Genomic DNA, 19,674 nt, shown 5'->3' on the forward strand with positions numbered 1-19,674 from the left:
GTTCCAGTGGCTGAAATTTGCATTTCTTCTGTTCTGGGAAGGGGAGAGATGTAAATAAGCAGAGATCTGACAAATCTTTTATTGCAAGGTTATAATTGGTGAAGTCACTGAAGCATTTAAACCCCCAAGTATGATTTTTGGGAAAGTTAGTAGAGAGAAAATGAGAAGGAAGTAGACAGAAGAAAATGCGGTCTTCTTTGGTTCCATTTAGTGGCACTAGGGGGCGTTTACACTGTATCCCAGCAGAAAGACGGTAGTGCAGCAATGAAAAGCTCAGTAAAACTGAGGTTTTTGTTGGCTTTTTTTTTTTTGCTTTTTGGTTGTTTTTTTAAAAAATATAAATTAATGAATGATTTCATAACAGTTCCTGAAAGAAAAAGATATTGGTTCCCTGTGCTAAAGATCAGGACAGGATTTTGTTTGAATTCTCAAACCTTGTTGGACCATTTCAGTCGGGTACTTGTTATCACAATTATTCCTACTCACATACCATGCCAGATTGCTTTATAGTACACAATCTGTTTGAATGCACTGATTTATATTGTCTGTTTTATTTACCTTATTTTATTTTTTTCCACATACCAGACATTTTATGATTGTCTGACAATCAGTTAACAGGCACTGAGCTTGTTGAATTACGTAACTGATCCACAGTAAACATAAAACTGTCTGGCTCTGCAGAGGATATGGAGATAAAAAAAAAGATTCGACACTTGACTTTGTTTGGGAATAAGGTGACCATATATCAAAAAAGTAAATGGGAAGCAAAACGTATGCTAGAGGGGGGGTCAAAGCAGGACATTACTAATGCTGACAGGATGTTTGAAATTTTAACATAGTGCTAAATCTTATCTTTAGTGTCATACGAACTGCAAAAACAGCTGGAAAATAACACAAGCTACTGACTAAAAATGTGAAAGCTGTAGTTTTAGCTTAGCACATCTACCCTTTTTAAACAACTCCATCTAAACTGCAACGCTTTTATATCTGGATTTGACCAAAATAAACACCAAAGAAAATAATAAAGAAATACACAGAACAAAACAAATGTTAACCATCTCACCAAAAAAGATACACTAACTTTAGTTACTTTAACTTTAAGTTACTGGTTTGGTATTGGTGTGAAAGCCAAATATATATTTTATTTTGAATGTAACATTCCTGACTCCCTTGCTAAGTAAAACAATAAGCACACATGGAAGCTTTTTTATGGTCTTATATGAGAGTCTTTGTAAAGTTGGGTTTCCTTTCTTATTGGAATCCCAGTTAAAACTGTTAAGTTAAATTTTCATCTGGTAGTTTGTTTGTTTTTTATTATCGAGGCATTTCTAGATTCGCACATCTCTTCCTGTTTCTGATATTTGATTTTCATGGACTATGACGATGAAGGGTGAACAATGGTTCTCTTTATGGTAGGGAAACAAATGCTGCAATGCAGGAAGCATGTGCAAAGGTCCACGATGACGTAAAGTGTACATAATTTTGGAAGAAAAAAAAAAAGAGTTTTTACGTCAGAACGATAACGTTTAAACAGCATTTTGTAACAGTGACATTATTCCCCTGAAGGAAGCAAACATATTGTTTCCATATAAAATCGCCCTGTGGTAATCTCCTGTGCTTATTAGGAGGGCTCAAATTCTGAGAAATATCAAATGAATCAAAAAGCCTCAAATTTTTATCCATCCCTCCAAGTTTATGCATCAAAGCCTTGCATGGCTTCATTAAATAGCTTAAGAGACAAAGAATAAGCTGATTCTGAGGGCGTCAGGTGGGAGACGCTCACTGACTTTTCATGTCATGACCCTCTACTGTTTGTTCAGTCTCTGACCTCAAAGCATTGTTGATGCCGTTCTTACACGTCTCTGTTTTTTCTAAACAAAGGTCAAAGGTCGGCCACCCCTATCCACATCATCACTTTATGTATCTAGCGACATGTTTACCACAATGCCACTAAGTCCAGTCAGTACAGCAGAGGAGGGAGGGGAGGGGGGGGGGTGTTTCTGCTGTAGGAAGGGCAGCATCCAACTTTAATAACATAACAGCTGCATCACTGTGTTTCTGTGACATCGACCTTCTCCGAAAGCCACTAACTTTGCATTTCAGATGATTGAACTTATGTCATAGAAAACATGCACTCTGGGGATTAGGTTGCTCTGTTTTATGTGTGTTTTTTTCACTTTCGTTGCTAGCCTGCATTCAGATTGTCATAAATTTATAGTGGGAATCACCCAGGGGGAAACACCAGTGTAGACAGAGAAAGGCCGTGATGTAGGGAAGGTGAAACGGAGATTGAAGGACAAGCATACAACGGGTATTACCATGAAGTGAAAGTCCCTAAAATTAACACTGAGTTTATCATCATAGTGATTATATGCATATCCTCTGTATGTTTCGCTTCCTCATGCTGTTCATGGATTTGGAACGAGTAACAGATGTCACTGTTTAGTGGCGAAAAAGAAATGTCCATAAACCGCAAGTTTGCTTTCTGAGCCGTGGGAAATGTTAACAATTAACTTAATTAATCCTTGCTATCAAAATTACACCTGTAGATTTACCTGGACTTTTTAAGCCAAAAGACAAACCAAGCTAAGGAAAATGAGTTTTGTGACCTCTGTGTCATCACAGTTTATGATATCCTGGGATTTTTAATGACAGCATAATGAGGGGGTTTGACTAACAGGCAACATTGACTTTTTTTTTAATGACGGGGACTGCAGCTTCCACGTTTTATGTCAACAAGGGTCCAAAAAGTCCAATGAGACTCGTAACTTCAATTTCATAGGATTTCAGAAATATTATAATATTTTATTTGGTGGAGAGCAGGATTTACCAACTCCTGTTTTCAACGAATGCCGACACTTCAGGAGGCAGAGGACTGAGTGATGCAGAAAGGAATTTTCACAGAATTCTTGAAGGAAAGAAAGACTTCCTGCTGTCAGCAGATGAGATGGAGGAGCTCCAGACATTAGAGCAGGAAGGTGAAAGCTCAGAGGACATACCAATTTTTAAAGAGCCTGTGCAGGGATGTCCATTGTTTTTTTTAGACACAATGTACGACATCCACCGTCCATTGCATCTAAGAAGCAATGTGTAAGCTATAGGGCGTACACACTGAAGAGAGAACAATATAACATCCTCGACTTCACCAAAAAGTAAAATTGTTAATTTTTTTACTTGCTGATCTCTCTGATAGACATTAAATCCCCTCTGTTAAGTCCCTGCTAGTAAATGATTTAATAATTGAAAGCTACAAGTCAGAAGTCCTGGACTCCCTGAAAATCCATACACTTGATAACCAAATTGCATGTTAAGTATAACAGTTAAAATAAACTATAAATCCACTTTTTTGCTTTTTAATAAAAATTTTGTTGACATGTCTTTTACAATTATTAAGTGACATTTTAATCATCAATATACTTTAACAGAAGTCCACAAGTGTTGTGGGACATAACTTGCAGTATATAATTACTGTTCTTTAATGAAACCTATCTAGTTGGGAAACAGAAGAGAAAAAACTTGGAAAAAGGAAGTGACATAAGTCATGTGCTAGTGGCAGTTCTCTGAGGTCAGTTCTCTTTGGCATAGTTTGTAATACTTGGTGTCCAGAAGACATATTAAATTCAGTTTCCTTCCTTTATTTATATAACTACACTTATTTATTTACTTTCAGCTCAACCTTTCTCTGAGAAAACACCAAGACTTACTGATCGCACTGATTTGTAACACTGCTATCTACACACCCTGTTACCATGCATATAAAACAAGTATTATACACTTGTGTAAATTATGATAAATAATGCTAGATTATATATCTATTCATCCATGTTAATTTGTGCTAGCTTGTTTTCAAACGTTGATATAAAACAAGTTTTATCTAAAACTGAGTATTCAGTATGATGGTAACTTCCTTTAAATTAACGGTCAAGATTATATTGAACTATATTTTTAAACTCTACTTTATAAGGTTCTGTAGTATGGCATCTCAAAAAAATGTCACTTTGATGGTTTATTATTTGAGTTTCTTAACGGACAGCAGAAAATGTTAAAACATAGGGTTAATTAAAAAAACAAACAAACAACATTTGAAAGCCTAAATTGTCCCCGAATTGTAGAATGATCCTTTTATGTTCTGATCATGTCAAGTGTTTTCTCGTCTGGTAAAACACAACACCAAACAAGTTAACCATCCAGTTTTGTTTTGTTTTTACAATAACTTTCTACATTGTATTTATGGTCTCCATTTGTGGCAATGTAAATTTAAAAAATACCTAGGCACAAAGACATCTTTCATGACAACTACTTAACGTAAAACAATGATTTATGGATTATTTGTCACCCTTTTTTGTACCATACCAAACCATGACCACACTTCCGCTGGTTATTCCGTGGCGGTGGTGTCTTCTTTCCACAGTCCACACGACGTTCCCAGCACAAAAATCATGTCGAGAGGCGGAGTCACACATTCTGCATCAGCTGAAGGGAAGACTCAACTGTACCGACGCTCTCCTTCCGCCGTCTGTATGTGCAGAGAGCAGTCTGATATCGCTGGGAGGGTGAGTCTTTGTTTAATATATTTAAGAAAAACGTGTTTATTTTGCTAATTTGTGTCTTGTTAGAGAGATACAGGAAAATGTCCACACTGGAGTGTCTTTTTTTGGTCGGTTTAAACCGGCTTTTACTGCGTAGACGTGGCTGTCGTAGCTGAGCTCGCTCTCCGTTCGCGAGCGCTCCTTTGTGTCCTCCATTGCTCTGGTGACAGATCAACGATTACTCAGCGAAGCTAAAGCCAACAACCCGGCCGACGGCTAGCCGCTACAGTAGACGGTCACATAAAGTGACCCCACTCCCAAACTACAATCTGTTTGATCTGCGTGTCTGTTCGTTACTCTTTAAGTGGAGATAGCTGTGCGTCTTCAGCATCGCTGTGGCTTCCGTTAACAGAAAGCTAAAGCTAAACCGCAGCACAGCCTACGGAAATACTCTGCTAACACCACAGTTTCTCTTTGCCTGCGTTTAACGACACCTGACGCGGAAACCGAAGCCTACTCACAGGTCATAGTGTTTGACTTTTACGCATTTTTATGTCGAGAATGGAAAAACCCTTACGTTAGGTTGGCCGGTGTTAATATGAAAACAGCTGCGGGTGCAAAAGCAAAGCTGATGAAACTAGTTTGAAAGACCGTCTGTTGTTAATCACACGATTGAGGTAGCTGGAGGCGAAAGCTAAAGGATTTTGCCTTCATAATTTCATATTTAGGTTTTATACAGAGGCTGTAATCAGTTAAGATGACTCTGGGAGATGTCAGCAGCCAGTATTCATTATTTATATGACATCAGTTCAGAGCTAAAAGGCTTTAAAACCGTTTAGTTACTGTAGTACAGAGAGGGAATACAGTACAAAGAAGACAGTTTGGTAATTTGACCATGTCATCATGGTTGTTTGAGTCATTTTACCATATTTTTTGGTAGCTTTTATACACATTTTTTAAAGGGGAAAAAATGATCGTGTTTGTTTCCCTTTGCCAGAAGGTGAGTGTTAGCACCTTGTTTTAAATGCCGGGAAAAACCAGTGTCACATTTTCACTTTTCAAATGAAGAAGGTACTTTCAGTTGCTTCCATATTTCTCAAGGGAGTTGCCACAGCATGGCAGATCAGATGCCCTTCCTGATATAACCCTCCCAGTTATCCAGGGTTGGGATAACTGTGAGGCTTTGTAGTTGTTAATTATACAGAACCAAACACACAGTTTAGGAAAAAGTCGGCAGATTTACTGATGATAAAACCAGATCATCAGCATTTGTTCTTCATAGTAGTTCAGTGTCTCGATTGGCAAGTTCCTTAAGCTCGTCTTCTTTTTCCCTCACTTGTAGAAAATGAAATTCTGTGGGCTGTGGAAAGAGACCCTGGTTTTGGCCGAGGACTACCTGTCCTTTTGCTGCACGAGTCCACATCAAGCCCCTCCACCTCCCAGCGAATCAGCCGCTGCCATGAGGCGTCTAGGCTGGGACATCGAAAGACAGCACCAAGCTCGCTTCGACAACCTCGCTCAGACCTTCCTGGTGCAGTGTGGACCGGACCACTGCCTCAGCCTCAGAAAGGTGATGAAGGAGCTGGTTGGAGATGGACACTTGAACTGGGGGAGGGTTGTTTCTCTTTTCGCCTTTACTGGAGTGCTGGCCAGAAAGATCCTGGAGCAGAAGCCGGGGCTGGACCCTCGTCAACAGCAGGAACTGGGACAGGAGCCCATGAGCTGCAGAAGGCTGGCAGAGACCATAGCTGATTACCTGGGAGAAGAGAAGAAAGACTGGCTGTTGGATAATGATGGATGGGTAGGTGTTCCCTGAAACTGAGTCAACACAAAAACTGAAGATAAGGGAGGCTTTGATTATGACAAGAGCAAAACAGTGGATTCAAAGTGGTAGTTGTCTGGGGGATTTTTGTGTTTTGTTTTTCTTTGAATTACTGTCACTGGAAATCACCAGTCTGATAGATTGATCTGTTGTTTAGGTTTATGCCATAAGATACAACCAGGGACAAATCTCTTAGATTCTTTCTTGTTTATTACTTTGTTTGGCATCACAATGAGTGTTGAGACTACTGTGATTCTGGGAATTACAAAGTAATTGTAGACAACATGCTGGGGAATTTATGCTAAAACAACAAGATCTCAATAATGGTGGTAGGTAAAAAAAAAAAAAAAAGTTTGTCTAGCCAAGAAATCTAAAAGATTTTAAAGTGGAGAAAAAGAGTAATTAAGGCAACTTAGAAGGATTAGACTTAGAGGAAAATTTAAAAAAAAGAAAAATATAAAACATGTTCCAGTAGCAGAAGGTTAGGGTGATCACAGATGATGACTTAGCAGGGTTAAACCTGCTGGGAGGCTGCTTATTTACTGGAAAAACGTGAACTATAATGCCCTCTGGCTGAGTCCCAAAAGCCTCAACTGAACATCAGATGCTGGCTTTTATGAATGGGCTTACCCAACACACACACACACCCACACACACACACCCCTCCTTTCTTTGGCTGGCAGCTGGTTTCAACAGACACAGCCAGATGGACTTTTTGTAGTAACAGTCAAAGCTTGTGTGTGTGTTGAGTTTGGCTTTAGCTGTATTGAAAGTTAGCGTGGTATGACTAGAAAAACAAGCAGCTGTCGGGCAGCGAGAACACCTGGAGCTGAGAGCAGGTGCACTCGCTGGTCAGAATGTATGTCTTCAGTCTGAAAACACGATGGAGAGATGCAGCTGTAGGACTTTCCCTGTTTTTAATGCTGGGGATGCGCTGATCAAGATTATTATTGCTCATTAAAACAAAGTCAAAACAACAAAACTCGAAGCTACAATAAAATAAAAACAAATGATAAAATAAGATCTGACCAGAGCCCACTTGACAAGAAATCAATACAAACAATTTTAAATATTGAAAATTCAAATTCCAACATACTACTTCTGTTGTTGTACATTTATTTGAGTTTTATACACAAAGATGTACTGATATCAGCCCAAACAATTAGGATGACCTCTACTGATGGCAGTAGCCAATATTTATCATTGTTTATGCCTAAATTTGTTCATATTTAACATAATAGGAATTTAGGGTCGACATTGATACTTAGGCAAAAACAAATCAGCCAATAGATTAAAAATACATATATATTTTATACTTTTTTTTTTTTTTATGTCCTCTTTGTTTCTGGGGAAACAAACAAACAAAAATGAATCGATTTTGAAGACTTTGGCTTTCATACCCTTCAACATTTAGCCAGAACAAAATTGATGCAGCTGGTAAATTTTGTGTCACAAACATCACAAAGCCTCCTGATTCAAGTTGTTCTAGTTTTCACACCTAGTTTTAGTTTTAATGTACCATAACAATCATCATAAAACATTAACAAATGAAATGATATCGATGGTATTAAAGTTGGATGTCTGACCAGTAAACCAGTGACACGGACGTGCTTTTAAACCCGCATTATGAACATGGAGTTCATTTTGTAAATTTGGGTAATTCAGAGAGTTAAAAGGAGGTTAAATCCAGGTGTGCTCAATGGTGTGTGGTTTGGCAGACAGATCTGCACCTTGTTTGTTGTGTCTGCTTTAAAAACATAATGATGAAAACGCTCAGCTCGAGGCTTCAGTTTAGGTTTGTATATATAGCGACAAATCACAACAGCAGTTCCTTTGTACTGTCAGGTAAAGACCCAGCAGTATTGCTCATAACAAGACTTAACAAACCAATTGTTTACAGCGTGGTGGCTACCTCCATCTTTTATATACAGTCTTTGTGTGTGTGTGTGTGGGGGGGGGGGGTGCAGAGGTGTAGCTGCTTTCTCTAAAACAGTGCATTGGGGGGGATAACTGGAAGCAGCACTCGTAATAATACTGAACATGTTGTTTCTGTTTGTCTTCTTGTAGGAAGGCTTCTGTAAGTTCTCCCGCAGTGCCAGAGAAGTGAGCCAGGACTCATCCATGAAGAAAGCGCTGTTTGCTGCCGCCGGTGTCGGCCTTGCTGGGCTTACCTTCCTCTTGGTGCGCTAGCTGGCATTCTCCACACTTGATGCATCCTCATATTTTAAAATTCGGCACGATTTCGTAAACGTTGGACAACGTCCGGCGACCACTCTGCAAAAAGGGCCCTCTGTAGTGAAAGAACGTTATTTCACGATGTTACGGTAATGTTTGCACAGTCTCGGAGCCCCTTAAAACTGACATTCGTCGCTTGCCCCTAAAGATTGTAAAACCAATTTGAATGCCTTTGGAAATGTTGCAGTGAGTGAGATCAGTTTACATATCCTGGCTGATTTTTTTTTTTTTTTTTTTTTTTTTTTTCTTTTTTTTTTTTTTTTTGCAGTGAAGGTAAAAAGCTTCAGATTTTGATTTCATGATCCTCTGCCCCTCTCTTTTTTTTTATGGTATAGAGGCATTCCAGAGTAAAATGTAAAATTTAATATATTGTATTTATATGAAACCAGTACACTGCAGTCTGCCGTTTGTCCTGAATTCATATGAACTGTATAATTTTTGCAAGATCAGCAACGCTGTTCTGTACTCCCATGCAACGGTGCTAGATAAAACATTTCTTTGTCAACTTACCAAAAAGCAGGGACCATTCTCAATACAAATAGATTACTCCTGGGAAAAAAATAAAATTCCTCCAAATTATATTTTTACATTGTTTCTAATTTATTTTGCTTTTTTAAATAAAAGTGTTTATTAAATGTTGTCATGTTTTATTTTTTTCCTCCCCTGAATGTCTGTGCCGGAGGTCAGGAGCTTGACAGGGAAATGTAAATGACAGTCCCTCCTTTCATGTGCAGACACATTTTCATAAATAAGATATATCCTGCTGTCTCTCCTGTGCTCCTCCACTTAAACAACAAGGGTTCACAAAAAAAATTCATCTGGTAGACGCTCAAACTCAAATCCTGTTGTGCTGCACTAAAAAATGTTTTAGTGCAGCACTGAATAAAGAGAAATTAAAAAAAAAAAAAAAACCCCAACATTTTAGTAAAGTGACTACTCTCTGTATTGTTAGGAGAAAGAAGTAGTAGTAATGACCAGAGGGACAGAAGTTAAATCCAGACAGTATAAATAGTTGATTTCACGATCACGTGTAGATGTATAGGTGTACACAAAGGCCTTCTTTTTACTTCATATATGTCATCAATTAAAATGTATAAGTATCCTAATTCAAAGTTAAGCTATACAAAACGAGAGGCTGCTTAGTTGCCATGTTGTGTTCAAAGTAGATGTTCTGGGTGTGACTGTTGCCACTTAGCAGTGAGAGACTGCTGCAAAGTGATGCTCTTATCACTCTAAATAAGGAAGGAAATTGTAGGTTTGCATATTATCAACTTAGATCCTTTATTAATGTTTTGCAGGAAATTACATTGCCAGCTTTCATTGCTTCATCTGTTTACACAACATAATAAGCACATCCACTGTCTTCAAAGCCAGGTTCACAAACACCTGAAGGAATCACTGAACACATGGAGATGATCTGCAATGAGGCTCAAATGTAATTTGACAAAATTAATTCAAATGACATTCATAAGTTAGGTAGATAAGACATCTGGAGATCTTTTCAGGTGTGATATTTGCATCAGGAAGTTATAGCTGTGAAAACCACATGTAATGAAAGGAGCTTTCAGTGCAAAACAAATCATGCAGAGACATCGCAGCAAGTTTAAAGGGTTATCTTATTTTTCAGTTTCATAATAAAGTTTTTTGGACAACACTTATAAGAATTAGCATTACAAAGTGCTTTACAAAAACACCAAAGTGGCAAATAAATAGTTAAATGAAGATTCAGACCTGCAAAAAGGATCAATTATAATATACAAAGCAATTTAAATTTAAAATAGGCCATAGCAAGTGTGACATCAAGAATAAACAGTGTCACTAAATGATCAAGAACAAATTTTAAATAGCCGAAAAATCTAAAACGCTCAGCAGCAAAACATTAAACCTGTAGCAAATGTTTCAGTAAGGGAAAATTAATTAATTAATTATTTAAATCAAAATAAATGTAAAATAAGTAAAACTATTAAATGTCATTAAATAAAATATTAAAGTAGGACAATAAAAATATACAAATCAATGGGGCAGCTGTGCCTTGGAGGTAAAGCAGGTCATCCTCAGCATCTGCACAAGTGCACAAGATACTAAATGTGGGTGATTGCAGTTTAAAATCAGAAAAGTGCTTTTAGTGCACATGTAGATTACAGAAGTGCGTACAAAAAAGAGACGCATGCATTTTAGCAACTGCCTTGTGATCAAAACCACCCCAAGCCACCAAGTGATTAGTTGAGATTCAGTGCACTCACTGGCCAACCAAGTTAGTCATGGTGTCAAAGACACTGCCATCTTATTTCTGCTCTAGTGTGTCTGAGCCATTACCAAATTAGAAGAAGACGGAAAAAAAACCCTAACAGAAAAAAACTGAGTCGACTTTAGTGAGGCGGGACCATTGAGCAGATTCCTGCCTCAGGATCTCAGGATGCACGCCGGTTGGTAAAGGTACAACAACGTCTCAGTGCTAATTGTAGTTCATGAACTCTGCTTTCTGTGGTAATTTGTGTCAAAACTATATTTCCTGCTACAGCAAGAGAAGCGCCAGGTGAAAAAGGGGCAATAATTCCTCATGTACAATGTATAAATTGTGCATGTAGAGAGAACATTCCCGGTAAGGAAAAAAGACCAGAAAATACCTTTTTTTAAAATCTCCACAAACAGACTGAACGATGCCATCTCACAGTAAAATGCGACGGTGATTAAGACAGCAGAAGATAACAAAACTCTGTTTTAGGAATCAAAAACTCAAAGCTTTGTGATCTGTTGACACAGAAAGCGGGAAAAAGTTATGCCAAAACAATTGGTACGGCCAAAGACTGACAAATAAAATCTTAAAATTTACAGACAGCTGGAGAGTCAAACTCGAGTAATATCTGCACATTTCTTGGGGTTCTTGTAGGCTCTTTCAGTGGTTTCTTGAATAATTTCAAGTCTGTTGATTCATTTTATTTTATTGCTAAAATTATTTTTATTGCAATATCTCTGAAATGGTAGCAGCAGAAATTGCAAGCCTTGTTTACATATTTCTTAAAACTTAGGTTTGTATAGAAAAGCATGGCCATGTTTCTGATTCTGTTTATATCAGTAAGGCCCTCTCAAGATTTTAGCAAAACATGCTTTCTGGGTATGATTGCGTTCGTGGGAAACATAAGAAGTTAGAGAAAATGTCAGAGGGTCAATTTCTTTTTCTAAACTGTGCGAGGCTTTCTCAGTGTCTAATCTGAAGATCGAAGGCTTTCAAGGGAGCAGAACACGGCCCCTGAAATGGTTTCGTGGGAACTGGGAGTTGGACCAAATGTGACCACTTCATCGTGTGACAAAAAAAAGCATTATTGCCATGAGAAACAGCAACTTCAACACAGATACAGAATTCACCAAATCCATTTCCCAGGAAGGGAAAAAGGTCAAAGCTTGTGCCTCCATAGCTATCACTAAGCTTTTCTCAGTAAAGAGTGCAAATGAAAGGTAAACACAATGGTGTGGTGGGGTGAGGGAATTATTATGAATGAATGATGAATTTTTAGAATTATAGTCATTTTATGTAGGACAACAGATGGAATTAGCATGGCTATAATGGTAACATTCAGTAATTTTTTTTTTTACATAGTCATAACATGCACTTCCTAATAACAATAAATAAAAAATAATACAAATTTCTGGCTGTGTTTGTGAGTACACCCTGCTGTTAACCTAGATACATAACAGCGAGGCAATCATGGAAAGTGTATCAAACCCACAAATATTAAACTGTGGCTGTGTTACGCTCTCAGGAGATGGAGACCTCCAGTGAATTAGCTGTATACTGATTAAACAGGGCTAGCGCGGCGTGACAGTTTGACCAGACTGAAACCGAAACTTGGCCTGCACATGAATTGATGTGTTTTTTTTTTTGAATGGCAAATCACTGTACGTTAATTCAAAATAAAATAAACCAAATCTAGAAAAAGTCCCTCAGAATCTGCCGCTTTTTTTCTGTACAATACCTTTAGTGTATTTATTGAAGCCATGCAAAATTTTACCTTCATACCAAGAAATAATTTTCATAATTTTTTTGTAACGTCATAAGAACAGAAGATATCCACATGACATTTTTAAGTATGAAAAAAAAAGCTCTGTTAAAACTGCATCCAAATCAGTTTTACGCCATCAACTCTGATGTTGTTCAGAATTATTCTTTAACTGAGCGCATGATTGCATTCAAGAGCAAAGTTTCACCAGTTTAATCTCTGTGACGCAGTGGAACAGAAACAAGCAGGAACTGCAAAGGCCACACAGAAAGACCCTGTGGATTTGAAACAAGGACCTGCTTGCTGTGAGGTAACAGTGCTAACCACCGCGGTGCCCAGTCACGAAAGGTCTCAGTGGATAATTTGAGTGTCGGCCAGCAGATGAGGATACTGCACTGAACACAAGACGACTGTGACACTTTGAGTGGGTGTAAAATTGAGCCTATCCGAGCTACTATAGGGTGAGAGATGGGGTACAGATCGCCACACTGCAGGACTCACTGAACCAAAAAATACTGATAGTTAAACAAATATGTGACTCCGGGGGGAAGGGGGGGGGGCAGTGACTTTTTTTTGTGCGTGTGAAAAATGATCCTGCAGGCAAAATAGTCCATTTCTTTCTTGCAGTTGTGCTTATGATTTCCTTTTTTATGCCTGAATGACATTTAGAAGTATCTTAGTTTAAGATTCGTGAATGAACTCAATGGTTGCACTGTTAAAATTTTAATTGTGGGAACAACAAACTCTATTTCTACAAACACATACTGCTCTTGTCCCCTTGACATCAGTTAATGCTGTTTTGTTAAACTGCTTTAGTGTGTCTGATGTGCTGGGTTATGGGGTAAGTTTTTGATTTCCAGTGCCTCATTTATCAACAAGCAGGGTTATTGTTGTGAAGTTATTTGTGTGTTAACCCAAAGCATAATTTTCTATTCCTAACCAAGTGCTTTTTAGTGCCTAAGCCTAACGTCAGAGTGGGAATGACAGTAAAAAACAATCGGAAATACAAAGTAAAAACACATCATGCATCATGGGAAGTCCCCCATCATCCTGACGCTAAAGGCAGCAAAACTAAGGGATGGTTCGAGCTCATCTGATCAAGCTCTAACTTTCAGGTTTGATCATAAAAGTACCTATTCCTTTCTCCAGAAACCAAACTTGCCCACATCCTGTAATTCAACACAAAATCTGACTGTATTTGTATTATTTACAGTAATATTTGCCCTGTTGTATTCTGAACTTCATTCATTTTGCACAAGGACAATTATTTATATGGTCATTGTTGTGATATCGCAAGCTCTTTCAACCATCATAATCACTAGGAAAAAAAAAATCTGCATTATTCATCTCAGTTTAGAATAACCAGGTCACCAAACACGTATCTGTTTGGACTGTGGGAGAAACCCGTCAGGAAAGCTTGCAGACTCCTTGTAGGAACACAGAAGAAGCCCAACCAATCAGCAGGCTGAAGCTTGAAGATGCCTGAAGCTCCCCAAAACTTTGCTTTACTCAACAAGCTTCAGCGTTAAAGAGGTTCCTCCACATTATCGCAGCCATTTAACAGTCAGTAAACATTTACCAGCTAAAGCAGCTTACAGGAGCAATCACAAACAACAGGATCAAAGACGTGGAGAGTTTAGGCTTAACAGAGTGGAACTGGCCAGAAGCAGAGAATGACAGTGTTTATAGAAATCACAGAAAACAGATAAAGACCAACTTGTCTGTTATAAATAAGATGCGGATGTCTCTGCTGAGAGACACACAATTACAGCGTTAACAATAGAGCATTAATGGGGCACCGAAACTCTGCTCTCAGTGTAGTATGTGCATGTTTCTCCATTACAGCCATGACATACATGCAGTCGCACTGTTTGTGAAACAGAAAACCCTGACCCTCTGATGTGGCTTTGTGCTTCCTGTTCATAGTTTTTTTAGTCTTCCAGTGAACCCGAGCATCCAAGCAGCTGTTTACAAATCCTCAGTTATTATCATGATCTGTTTATTTTATGGATTATAAGCTACAAAGATTACACAGATGGCGACCTCTATAAGTGCTCTGAAAGTAGACCAAACAGGGCCATGGCTTTGCATTGTTTCAGCTGTCTGATGTCCTTTAAAAGATGGTGTCTGGTTATTCTTTCTGTGCATTAAATTTGGTTTTTTTTATAGATAAAATATAAATGATGGGCACTTACTGTGTTACTGCACACAAAACAATCAACACATACTATAAGAAAATAGCTGAAATAAGGTAAAATTGGAGGAAATAATGATATATTTTAGTTTATAATGTTGTATTTTTCAGGAATTCATTAATGCCTTTTATTCAGTTGTATGTCAGCCTCTCCCAGTTCCACCAAACACCAAATACTCCATCAAGGAAAATAGTTTCCAGTTAATGCGCCTTTTTTGTTCCTGGTTTTAGAAATGCCTCAACAGGACATAGCTGTTGAATTTCTGAACTGTAGAAACAATAGCAACAATAGCAAACAATAGCAAGTTGGAGTGGTTCAGTGACAATAGGAAACACCACGTCAATCTGGTGTGTCATTGTGATGCATGTTTAATTAAAGAAAAACTTGTTACACAGCAGAGAGGCGAAGCTTTAGATTTAATCCTTTCACACAGTGGAAAACAAAGACTCCATTTAAACAAATGACAACAGTGAGACTTTACTTTGATAATGCTTCATTTCAGGGTTGAAGGTGTATGATACAATAAGATTTTTAAAAAGTCATAAAATATTTGAATATATATTTGTTTGTTGTATCATATATAAACAAATATATCATATAACACAGCTTGTGTATATTTAGACTAATATCATTTATCAGATATGACAATCAGTTGAGAAAGTTTTTCCTTTCATTACAGTGACTGATAATATTATCCTGCGGATGACATCAGCCCGGGTGTGAAAATCGCTTCAATCGAGCAAATCAGAGATTCAACAGTGATTTCTTTGTTTTTATTTCATTTTTGAAAAACAGAGCTGCAAACATGAACAACAAAGCTAACGTGTTTGAAACATATATTAAATATGTGTCACTAATTCAAAATCTGTCTAAACCTTTAAAAAGATCAGATGACAGTGCACTCACCACACAGGTCTATCAAAATAATAGTCCCATGTGATTTTTTATATGTGGCAAAGTATAAAACATATACACCACATATTAAAATAAAAAATACCTCCTAGAAAAAAAAGTTCACAAAGTATCTGATGTTGTCTTAGCTTCTTTAAAAATGTTACAATGCAAGGCTCACTAAATAAAAGAAAGATAAAAAAGAAAAACTATTCGACTCTTGTAACTTCTCTTGCTTATCAGGTAATGTTACAGTGTTTCTCAAACAGTGGGGCAGGGCACTAGTGTGGGGCAAGGGTGGCCAGTTGAGAGGGGGAGGGGATAAACAGACAGTTTGTGGTAGCACTTAATAATAATAATGTTGCACTATTAAGCATTATTAAGGTATTAGCAAGTGCTTAATTCATCATTTATGAAGCATTACTTAGTATGCCATTTATAAATACACATATATGATTATGACTGTGATTATTGTTAGCAGTGATGTATGTAGTAGCAGTGTTAGCTATACAAGGGTAACAGTAACAGAGGGATAAACATTTGTGTATATAAATGACATACCAAGGCAGATAATGCTATATAAATGATGAATTTGCTATATTAATGCTTAATAGTGTGACATTATTATAAAGTGTTGCTGAGGTTGCTAATGCTACAAATGCTAATCTGAAGCTTATTTTAAGTCAAATTCAGCTTAGATATTTCTTATTCTTAATGAACGTTAAACTTTTGTGGGATTTGTGGCACAGTAGAAAGAGGTTTGAGACCCACTGGATTAAAAGATGGATGTCACTCTCATGTCTGCACCATCAATATGAAGCTGCAGCTAGCCGCTAGTTAGTTTATCAGCGTAACATAGAGAGGACAGGAAATCACAAAAACATACCATAATCAACATCTTATATTTCATTTGTGTCGAAAGAGTCCATTTGTAACCCATCATTCAGGTTTGTTTGTTTGTTTTTTTCACACAATACACTGTGAGGCACAAAAGTGATGATCAGATCTTTGTGCACATTTCAAAGATGTGATAAAATGTGTTTGGTTTTTTCAGCTACACTTCAAAACTATTTAAAACTCCCTGCACTTCCTGTTTGCTTGACACATTTACTACATAGCGCTTCAGGAATATATGCAGAGCACCACAGACGACAGGAAGTGTGCAGAGACCACAGCAGCAGATCTGAATTAAAACAGTCTGCGAGTATTCGACAGTGTTCAAAAAACCATTTTGTCACAGCTGACGTGCAGCTCGGAGTTAAAACATGACACTCGTTTATTCCATAAACCGACGGTTTCTATTAAACAAGCATAATAATCAAGGGGCTAACAAGGACTGCTGTTCACCTGTGTGAGCTATCCTAAGGCAGATACATGAGAGTGACATCAGTCTCCTCATTCACAATTATTCTATTCAAGGCACAGAAACAATGTTTTTGTTTATCTAAAAAGGGAAAATCCAAATGATGAATGTAAACTAAACTTAGATATGTTTCATAATAACCTGCGCTACACAGACCTGATGAGAGCACATCTTCAGGCCAGGGTCGGCTGAAAAGCTTCTCCAGTGGCATCGTGCACGCACCACATGCAGTTTTTAGTGTGTGCATTCATAAACAGGAGTGCAGATCAGCAGTCAGGTCCTCTGATGGGCTCCCACCAGCATCTCATCTGCGTGTGCATTCACAGCAAACAAGTTGTCTGATCTGTGACACTTTTAATTAACAAAATGTGTTAATATCCCTTTCTTTGATGCTTATGTTAATTTGTTTGGATAGAGAATAGGGAAACACACAAACAAATAAGAACATCGGTCAAATACAGTCAGTGCAAATACAGCTGGCGTTTCATCCTCCATCCATCCTCCTATTGGGTAGAGCATCTCTGTTTCCAGTTCTTTTTCGTTCCTTTCGTTTTTGGGACCATCGCTCTCACCTTCTCTGTCAGCTGGTTGAACACAAAGATATTTAACATTGATGTGTGGTGAGCTGTCAACGTGCCCCATCAAGTTAGTAATTCAACACATCCTGTTCTAGAAAGCAGGTTTAGTGAGAACTCTTGAGTTTGTTAACCCTGATTATGAGAAAAAACCTCTTGGTTTTCAGTTCCAGAAATAACCCATGGGTCAGTTACCACAGTAACAGAGTCTGTGATGCTCGTCTGCTCACTTCAACAAAGCCCGAGTTTCTCTCTAAGCCCTCCCTTCCTGCAGATGACTGACACAGCTTCACTTCCTCAATCATACAGTCGACATCAAAGCTCACACAGCTGGGGGTTCATTTGTGACCCCCAATCGAGTATCTACAAATGCAGCGCTACAGTTGATTTGTCAGGCTACTTTGCCTACAACATTTTACAGAAGTTGTAAAAAAAAGAAAAAGAAAAAAGTTTAGTTTAAATTTTGTTTCATTGTGAGCAAGTTTTTTAACTAAAGAGTCGGGACAGTTGTGTGTTATTGCAGCTAAAACATAATATACGAGTTGGTTAAATAAAATAAAAACAAAAAAACAATATCATAGAAGAAAACACACTGAAGAGGGAGTTCAGTTAACTGACATCTGATGACCTCCCTGTACCCATGATGACGAGCTCTGACACCTCCGGAAATCTTAATGAAAGTGTGGTTTGATAATCATTCAAATAGTTCCAAGATTTTTCAAGGGCAGCTGCAAAGGCATACACCCTACTTACTAACTTTTAATGCAACTCTATAAGCAGAAATGTGACAGAAACTGCTCAGTTCAGGACAAAAACTTGAAGGGTTACGCCCTGTAGGCTTTTAAGGGGTGAAGAGTTCAACAGAAACTACAAAAGGGTGAAGAATTCAAAAAGTCGAAACATAAATATGATAAAATAAAAAGCTATTAGTTTGCTGTTAATCAAATTATTATAAAGTATTATAAGTTTGCAGGCAGCAACAAAGGGCCTCTATTACTGCAATACATAACTCAGAACAATTTTAAAATCTACATTTTTAAAATAAGAAAAAACTACGAGGATTACAGAGATAAATGTACATTTGTGTGGGTTTTTAAAATCTCTTTTAATAGAAATAAGGCAAAACCATTTCAGAATCTCTCTCATATAGAAACAAAGTAACAAGTGTGATAAATGTGAACAGAACGAGGGATAAAATTAATATTGAGCAGAATGATAGTCGCTAAAAATATTTATATTTAAAGTGCATTGAGTGCGCAAGTAGAGCAGGACAGTGCTATTTACTGTTGACCAAATTAGCTTCTTCCGTTGAGGCTTAACACGTACAAGTTCACACCTCCACAAACTGTAAACCCAGTTATCCAGTTATGTATTTGCTATTTGTTACAGTTAATTCCTTTTTTAACCAGTCTGTTATCAGCATGAGAACAGAGCAATCATTGTGGACTTGTTTTCATCTTAGAATATAATCTATAAACGACATCTTTCTGTGGACTGTGAGGCAGCTGTCAAGTGTTATTAGGTTACTCTGCACTCAAACATTTCATCGCTTTAGCAATCACTTAATCTTTGTTAGGGGTTAGGTTAATGTCTCTGCTTAATGTAGACTTTTTCCCTTAATCAGAACAAACATAGACATGTAGAACAAAGCTCTGCTGCCTAAGTGAAAACACATCTTCTAGTTTCTGAAAATGTGCCTCATTATAACACGTGGCTAAAGCCTTCTGCACACATACATGACTGTTTTGGTAAATGGAGCCTTTTCTACAAGTAGCTTTGGTTCACATCTAAACAGTGTTTTAGATCACTGAGCTTTTAAAAACCTTCAGAAACCATCTTTGTCTTTTTTATGAGGCCAAACGATGCTGTGCTGTTGTTTCTAGACGTCTGATTGGCCAACACTTCTATACAATTAAGATTATATTGCTGCACTAATCAGTTTATAAAGGGATAAAATGTTCCACCGTCCACAACAGTCCCAAGTTTCTCATGTGGCCCCATGAGAAAATGAATTGCCCACCTCTGATCTAAACAACACTTATCATTTATTGCATTTTAATGCGGAC

General features: G+C 37.7%; 1 protein-coding gene across 2 annotated transcripts; it reads left to right on the forward strand.

The window, feature by feature from the left end:
- Positions 1 to 4,421: 4,421 nt before the first annotated feature.
- Positions 4,422 to 9,225, forward strand: bcl2l10 (BCL2 like 10). 2 transcript variants are annotated; one of them, XM_040011550.1, is made up of 3 exons: positions 4,422 to 4,553; positions 5,872 to 6,330; positions 8,419 to 9,225. In XM_040011550.1, exons 1-3 carry the CDS (start codon positions 4,440 to 4,442, stop codon positions 8,539 to 8,541), a joined length of 696 nt encoding a protein of 231 aa, XP_039867484.1. In that variant the 5' UTR covers positions 4,422 to 4,439; the 3' UTR covers positions 8,542 to 9,225. The 2 variants fall into 2 exon arrangements, with proteins under 2 accessions (XP_039867484.1, XP_039867485.1); XM_040011551.1 differs by lacking the exon at positions 4,422 to 4,553 and adding an exon at positions 4,613 to 5,052.
- Positions 9,226 to 19,674: the final 10,449 nt, after the last annotated feature.

The sequence above is a fragment of the Simochromis diagramma genome, unplaced genomic scaffold (genome assembly GCF_900408965.1).
Source record: "Simochromis diagramma unplaced genomic scaffold, fSimDia1.1 OVJJ01000603.1, whole genome shotgun sequence".
NCBI lineage: Eukaryota > Metazoa > Chordata > Actinopteri > Cichliformes > Cichlidae > Simochromis > Simochromis diagramma.

Coding starts and splice junctions, on each gene's coding strand:
- bcl2l10 (XM_040011550.1), top strand. CDS start 4,440: ATGTCGAGAGGCGGAGTCACACATTCTGCATCAGCTGAAGGGAAGACT. Junction 4,554..5,871: donor AGTCTGATATCGCTGGGAGG/GTGAGTCTTTGT, acceptor CCTCACTTGTAG/AAAATGAAATTCTGTGGGCT. Junction 6,331..8,418: donor TGTTGGATAATGATGGATGG/GTAGGTGTTCCC, acceptor GTCTTCTTGTAG/GAAGGCTTCTGTAAGTTCTC.